Source organism: Spinacia oleracea, chromosome 5 (genome assembly GCF_020520425.1).
Source record: "Spinacia oleracea cultivar Varoflay chromosome 5, BTI_SOV_V1, whole genome shotgun sequence".
Lineage (NCBI taxonomy): Eukaryota > Viridiplantae > Streptophyta > Magnoliopsida > Caryophyllales > Amaranthaceae > Spinacia > Spinacia oleracea.
The window spans coordinates 102901857-102909897 of record NC_079491.1 but is presented as its reverse complement, the minus strand read 5'-3'; the positions used below and the strand labels follow the sequence as shown (position 1 = coordinate 102909897).

Here is an 8041-nt window from a genome sequence, read left to right as displayed (position 1 = left end):
CTAAGCATATTAAACATGTAATAAGTTTAAAATAAGTCCTTAGGTTCTTTATTTTAAAGTTGGGATCGAAAATGCCTTATTTTATCCTAAATATGACCTATAACGATAAAACAAGCATTAAATGTGCATAAATAGATTAGAATAAGTCTTAGAAACTTAAAACTAAGCATATTTATCATATAATAAGTTTAAAATGAGTTATTAGGTTCTTAAGTTCAAAGTTGGGAGCGAAAATGTCATTTTAGCCTAAATATGACCTATTCCCTTGACACGCCGGATTTACTGTTTTCCCGGCGGATTTTGGTTGTTTAGGTAGTCAAATTTCAGATTTGTCGCTGGAGTGAGACTTAGTGAGAGAGGTGAGATCTTAGAGATAGGTTACCCATACAATATTTTATATCAAAGGGTTTCATTTCTATTCCTTCCCTTTCTTCGGTTCCCTTTACCCTGTGTGAACCAAACGCCCCCTTGGATTTTAAGGGACAAATTGCATTCACTTTATCTCTGTTGTTGAATGTAACGTATTTAAACAAATTCAGTTTTTGAGTGGCAACTTCCATAAACTTTACCATAATTCCATCCCAAGATGACAGTTATAAACTTGTAATGAGATGCTACTATAAGTTCCCATTTTGCACGCATCACTTTTACTACAGTTTACCAAGAGAAAAGATCTTACCTCCTGTGACATCTAAGGGTGTAACTCTTGCTTCATGTCCTGACAATGTCCTGATAAGCTTGAAGTCTCGAGATGACCATACCTGATGAAATAGGGCAAAATGAGACAAAACACTCCTTGTAACTTAACAAAACAGACTACTGAGAGTAATTGAGTGCCAAGTCTCATACCTTAACAGTTGTATCATATGAAGCAGTGACCAAATAATATCCCTCCTGAGGCTCAAATTTGACCTGTGAAATAAGCTTTGAATGGGCAGGAATTATGTACAATGACTTTTTCTTTCTCAAGTCCCAAATCCGACAAGTGTTATCCTCAGAACCAGTGGCCAAATGATAGCCATTAGGAGAGAAATCAACTCCATAAACCTGAGAGGAAAAAGAAAAAACATGAGTGAACAATCAGAGTTAGTATCACAAAAATAAATGTTAATGACAAGAGAAGAAATTTACAGGTTTGATGTGGCCTTCCAAAGCAAGAATACTTCTCCCTGTTCGAAGATCCCAGACACGTGTAAGAGAATCCAGTCCACATGATGCTAACAATGATCCATCCGGATGGAAAGATATGGCATAAACACTCCTGCTATGGCCTTCTTGAAGAAGCAACTCAGCACCACTTTCGATATCCCACAAACGCCAAGTTTTGTCAAAACTTGTAGTGCCCAAGTACTTCCCAGATGGATGGAAGGCAATACGAGCTAGGCGGTCTAAATGACCTTCAAATGTTCTCACTAAAGTGCCATCTGTGTTCCACAACTTTGCAGTACGATCAGCTGAGGCAGTTGCTACATTGTCACTTACAGGAGAAAATGCAACATATACTCCATATCTTGGCAACCCCACTAACAGAGCTAAAGAAACAAAACAAGCAATAAACAGACCATTAGTACTCGCCTTCAAAAATGACAAACCAGTCTCATAATTTAGGGCAATGGCCCCGCAATCCTGGCTAATTGAATGCACAGTTAAGCACCATGCTCTCCATATCTTGAAAGATACAGCAGATTAGTCAGCTCAATTGTCAATCTAACTCTCATAATTTATAAATCAAGTTGGACAAAGAAATTTATCTAATTTTAATTTGACCTGATTACCTTTCCATCAGCACCAAAAATAAAAACGAAAATCAAAACGAAAATCGAAACGAAAATCAAAACGAAAATCAAAAACGAAAATCAAAACGAAAATCAAAACGAAAATCAAAAACGAAAATCAAAACGAAAATCAAAACGAAAATCAAAAACGAAAATCAAAAACAATAATCAAAACGAAAATCAAAAACTAAAATTGAACCCTAATCTGAAAATGAAAATAAAAAACGAAAATAAAAATTGAACACACCATACCGAAACCACCGGAACCACGACGCCGAGCAACCACCGGAACCACGACGCGACGGGGAGATGCTGAACCCCCGGCCGACCAAGAATATTACCTTTCAGCGATTGGCCGCGCGAGAACAGAACGGGATGGGGGAGATGAGGCGAGAACACCACACACCGGCGAAGACGGCGACGCAGGGCTGAGTTCGACGGCGACGCAGGGCTGAGTTCGACGGCTGAGTTCGACGGCTTGCTTGGATATTTGTTTAAGGGAAAAAGCTTGGAGCAGAGAAGGAACAACGTACGTTTGAGCGCGGTTTGTTGCAATCTAGGAAAATAAAAATTTTTGAAACGCGGACTTGTTGCAGCGGGCAATAGCATGTACGCTGCAATAAAGTCGGGTTGTTGCTGCGGGCTTTTATTTTGTACGCTGCAACAAACACATTTGCTGCGAACAACTAAAATGTACGCTGTGATAACCCTTTAAAGGGTTTGACCCGCGTTGACCGACTGGTTGTTGAAGCGTATTTATACATGTACGCTGCAACAAGGGGGCTGCAACAGGGGTTTTTTCTACTAGTGTCTGTTTCTTGAACTATGTGGAGATGGAAATGTCACAATCATTTGTATAGATACTTACTAGAATGTGCCCGTGCAAAAGCACGGGATACATAGGATGTTGCAATTAAAAAATACAGTTATTGATTAGAACAACAAATGAATTTTAAACAAAAACACAGGATACATAGAATGTTGTAAATAAAAAAGGTATATACAAAGTAGTCAATTTTGAAATGATAATAATTACAAATAAAACCTCATAAAACCATATACTCCTATTTAAATAATTCAACATTTTTGTCAATGAATATTATATACATATGTTTTTGTGTTCAACATTCATGATCAACTGGGAGTGTAAATCACAGGCAAACACTAAATTCATGATCAACTAGGTGCGAGTGTTTCTTCTTCAACTTTCATTAATTTACACCAAATTTGTAAGCTGCGTACTCTGATTCATAATCTATGGTTACGTTGTAGTTTTACTATGTAGTTTGATCATGTTAATTCATATGCATATAATATTTATTTTCGCATGAGTTTTACTGCCTTAATACTATTTCTTAACCTTAATACATATACGATGTTTGAATTAAGGCCAATTTACTATATTTTAGATTGCCTATATATTTTATGTTAATTAAACGTAGAATATTTTACTATTAATTCAACACCTTCTACAACTTAAACAACTCGATCAATAGTTATACAAATACTATTTAGTTACACTTTCTAAAGCAATCATTGTCTATTGACCATAATTATTTTCAGAACATTTATTTTGGTGGGTGTATTCAGTTCATATAATTGGTATATATAACAACAACACCGAAACTTAAGAAAGAAAATCTCCAAAAGTATGAGCTACAACTTTGGACGTTTGAAGCTCAAAACCCCAGCTTTACAAACCTTAACCTCCTAAGCTATTCGAATTGTTTGAAGTCGTCAGACTCAGTGGCTAACGTACTGATGCAGTAAAGAAAGAATTTGAAGAGTACCTTATCCAAACTATGCAAAGGAGAGCCCAAAATCTAATTTTAAAAACGATATCTCTTATGATGGTTAATGTTATCCCACTTTATTGGACTAACGACATAACTGCTTTGACGTCTGATATTGTCGTGCCATCCAGGTATCATCATGTCGCAGGTAGCGTCGTGTCAAGTGAGCCTGTCAAGTGAGGCGACGGACGACAAAGCCTGGGCGACGTAAGACCAGCGACAGAGCTCTGGCGACAAGAGAAGATAGGTCAAGTTCCAAGCCCAGAAGCCCAACAGGGGCCACGCCGTCATAAGATGGGAAAAGGTCCAAGCTTTGACCGAAGAATAGGGATCTTGTTGAAGACGTGAGCAACGGCCAAGGAGGAATCCCTATCTTCCAGGGATCTTCCCAACCAATGGAACCGTTAGCGTTTGGCATATAAAAGCAGAAAGAACGGCATGACGAAGACACGTTCACTCAAGCACTCAAACTCCTAAGCTATCAACTGTCTTTAGCATTCATTATTGTACTTTAGATTTTCAATATCAATTCTCAGAAAAGAAGAGCATAAACAATCATATAGAATACTTAGTGGATTGATAGCCTCATAGCTATCCGCGATTTTTTACCTTATTCCTAGGTTTTCCGCGTCAACACTCCTCTGTGTCGTGTCTCCTTTATTTGTGTTATTAATTCTTTGCTTAGTTAGTGTCGATCCTAGCCGAAAGTCGCCTCCGTACGAATTTTGGCATAAACAGTTTGGCGCCGTCTGTGGGGGCATTAACTAGGTTTTACACAAAAGCACCCCTTTCACCATGGCTACTGGAGAGATGACGATCGCAGAGATGAAAGCGGCTTACGAGAAAGCCCAAGCCGAGCTAGCCCAAGAGAGGGCATCCAATGAAACCCTCCAGAAAGAGCTCGAATCTGTGAAGAGCAACAAGCACCAGTCCCGCTACAAAGGTGGGAAGCCAAAAAAGCTAACGTTCGAGATGCCCGATGACTTTGAAAATGTGACCGACGATGAGGAGGAGACCCGTGAGGAAGAAGACAAAGAAGCTCCCGATCCGGTGACCCAACACCTGAACAAGATGGATGCACGCATGACGAAGCACTATTCCCGCCTGATGAAGTTGATGACCAGGTTCCGCGGGGCACCTACACCAGTGGAGACCGAGCCGACCGACGGGTATGCAGCGTCGCCGTTCTGCGAAGCGATCGCTAGAGTGACAGTTCCGCACACACTCCGGCTCCCAATCTGGACCACCCTGTACGACGGGACGTCCGACCCCTATAGGCACGTCAACTTCTACAAGCAGCGCATGTGGCAGATCGGGATTCCGCACGACCTAGTGGAACCTGTTATGTGCAAATCTTTCGGCGGCACCCTTGATGGAGCAGCTTTGGAATGGCTCACGAACGTCCCCCCCCCAGATCCATCTCCTGTTTGTCCGATCTCATCAACGCCTTCTACCAACAATTCGCCAGCAGTCGCCAGTTAGAAAAGCAAACCAGTGATCTCTACCGGTTGGTTCAAGGGCCAACCGAGTCGGTACGCGATTATTTTAACCGTTTTAATTGTGAAAAAATTGGTATAAAAAATTGTGATGTCAGGACCGCTATTGAGGCGTTCAAGAGAGGCCTCATCCCCAATTCGGAGCTGTACCGGGAAATAACCAAATACCCCTGTGCAACTTTCGAAGAGGTGCGATCAAGGGCCACCGCCCAGATGCGAATCGAAGACGACAAGGTTATCCGAACAGCATCTCAGCGATCGATAGGGGGCAGCAGCGACAGAAGATCGTACACCCCGAGGAACAACAATTGGCGACACCAACCATATGTTCGGCAAAACCAGGTACAAAGTGTCAATCAGTATTATGATACTAACAATGTTTACAGGAACGAGCGGGTCGAACACCCTAACATCTCCGACTACGGCTTCAACGTCGACATTGGAGGTGTGGTGAACGCCCTTCAAAATGTAGGTGGAACAGTCAGATGGCCCCGGAAGAACGACAGACCGGACTCCATGAAGGACATGAGCAAATGGTGCGACTTCCACCGCGACAACGGACACACAACCGAGGAGTGCATCTCCCTCAAAAAGGAAGTCGCATACCTCCTGAAACGGGGGCATCTAAAAGAACTGTTGAGCGACAAGGGAAAAGAAACATTTTCCAAAGAGCAAACCACCCTGCCCGGCCCAACGACAAGCAGCGAGCGACCAGACCCACCACCATTCAATAAAGTGGTAAATGTTATTTCCGGTGGTTCAGATATTTGTGGACTAACCTCTTCTGCAGCTAAAAAAATTAACAGGGGAGAATCTGAGACCGTAGAAGAGGGACAAACCGAAGACGAGGTCGCACTACACAGGTCCCTAACCGCAATGGCTATCACTTTCGACGACTCAGATTCTGTAGATACACAGCGGGAGCACCACGACGGGTTGGTAATATCGCTCCCAATAGGGAACGCATTGATCAAAAGGATACTGGTCGACAACGGAAGCTCAGCCAACGTACTGTTCTTGGAAGCACTACAAGAAATGGGATTAGAAGAGAAAAACATTGTAAGGAGATCAACAGTTCTGGTAGGGTTCAGTGGAGAAGCACTACGGACGGTAGGAGAGATATCGCTGCCTACATACGCAGAAGGCGTCAACATGATGACCAAGTTCAACGTCGTCGATTGTCCATCAGCATACAACGTCATCCTAGGACGACCATGGATCCACAAAATGAAGGCAGTGCCATCAACATATCACCAATCAATCAAGTTTCCAACCAAGTGGGGGGTCATGGAAATCAAAGGGCAGCAAAGAGATGCGAAGAAATGTTATGAGACAGCACTGAAGCCATCCAAGTCACCCATCTAGCAATTACTGCCAGGGTCGACATCGGACGACCCCGACGACCAACAAATCGACGAGATAGTACTAGACCAGACAAAGCCAGACCAAGTCGTAAGGATCGGAGCCTCACTGCCTGACAACATCAAAAGTCAGATAGTGTCGTTCCTAAGAGAAAACTCAGACTGTTTCGCTTGGTCGCACGAGGACATGACAGGGATCAGCCCAGACGTGATCACCCACAAGCTCAACGTCGACCCCAGCTTCAGACCGGTAAAACAGAAACGACGTAAGTTCGCTCCCGAAAGGAATAAAATCATAGACGAAGAAGTCCAAAACTTGATAGATTCAGGGAAGATCAGAGAGGTCAAATATCCAGACTGGTTAGCAAACGTCGTCGTCGTCAGTAAAAAAAACGGAAAATGGAGAGTCTGCATCGACTTCACAGATATCAACAAAGCTTGCCCCAAGGACCCATTCCCTCTGCCGCACGTCGACGCCACAGCCGGACACGAGCTACTCACATTCATGGACGCCTACTCAGGATACAACCAAATCCTTATGCACCCAGACGACCAGGAAAAAACGTCTTTTGTAACAGATAGAGGAATTTATTGTTATAAAGTCATGCCTTTTGGTCTTAAAAACGCAGGTGCGACATACCAAAGATTAGTCAACAAGATGTTTAAAGACCAACTCGGAGACACAATGGAAGTATACATTGACGACATGCTGGTGAAATCGAGGAAGGCTGACGATCACGTGGAACACTTACGACAATCCTTCGACATACTAAAAAAGTACGGTATGAAACTTAACCCGACTAAATGTTCTTTCGGAGTGTCCGCAGGAAAATTCTTAGGTTACATCGTCACCCAACGAGGAATCGAGGCCAGCCCCGACCAAGTGCAAGCGATCATCAACCTTCAATCCCCCAGGAACATAAAAGAGGTACAGCGCTTGACAGGAAGAGTGGCGGCACTAAACCGTTTTATATCACGGTCGTCGGACAAGTGTCGATTATTTTACGACGTCTTGCGCAAAAACAAGGGGTTTAACTGGTCCGACGACCACGAAGCAGCCTTGCAAAACCTCAAAAAATACATGATGTCGCCACCCCTCCTATCCAAGCCAAAAGAAGGAGAAGTCTTACAACTCTATTTAGCCGTTAGCTCGACGGCCGTCAGCGCGGTCCTAGCTCGAGAAGACGAAGCACAACAACTACCCATTTATTACATCAGTAAGTCACTACTGGGAGCAGAGACCAGGTATTCCTCCCTCGAAAAACTCGTTTTAGCACTCGTTACCGCAGCCAAAAAACTAAGGCATTATTTTGAAACTCACCAAATAGTGGTGATGACTAACTATCCAATCAAGTCTGTGATGCGTAGGCCAGAACTGACAGGTCGAATGGAGAAGTGGACAATGGCACTAGGAAGGTTCGACATCAAGTATCAACCAAGGACGGCTGTAAAATCGCAGGCCCTAGCAGATTTTGTGGCAGACTTCAGCCCCGACTTAGAGAGAATAGCAGACGACGAAGTCTAACTCATCAACAACATAGAAGGAATATGGACACTCTTCGTCGACGGCTCATCTAACTTTCGTGGTGCAGGTTTAGGCGTCGTACTGAAGTCAC

The 8041-nt window shown here is 43.1% G+C and overlaps 2 protein-coding genes across 2 annotated transcripts; one reads left to right on the top strand and one right to left on the bottom strand.

The window, feature by feature from the left end:
• Positions 1-278: 278 nt before the first annotated feature.
• On the bottom strand, positions 279-3986 carry LOC130461750 (U4/U6 small nuclear ribonucleoprotein PRP4-like protein). Its single transcript, XM_056829938.1, has 4 exons — positions 3783-3986; positions 1132-1668; positions 850-1047; positions 279-761 (listed from the first exon to the last, which is right to left on the bottom strand). Exons 1-4 carry the CDS (start codon positions 3984-3986, stop codon positions 651-653), a joined length of 1050 nt encoding a protein of 349 aa, XP_056685916.1. The 3' UTR covers positions 279-650.
• Positions 3987-4363: 377 nt separating this feature from the next.
• LOC130461749 (uncharacterized) lies at positions 4364-6429 on the top strand. Its single transcript, XM_056829937.1, has 2 exons — positions 4364-4737; positions 5163-6429. The coding sequence occupies exons 1-2, from the start codon at positions 4364-4366 to the stop codon at positions 6427-6429; spliced, it is 1641 nt and encodes a 546-aa protein (XP_056685915.1).
• Positions 6430-8041: the final 1612 nt, after the last annotated feature.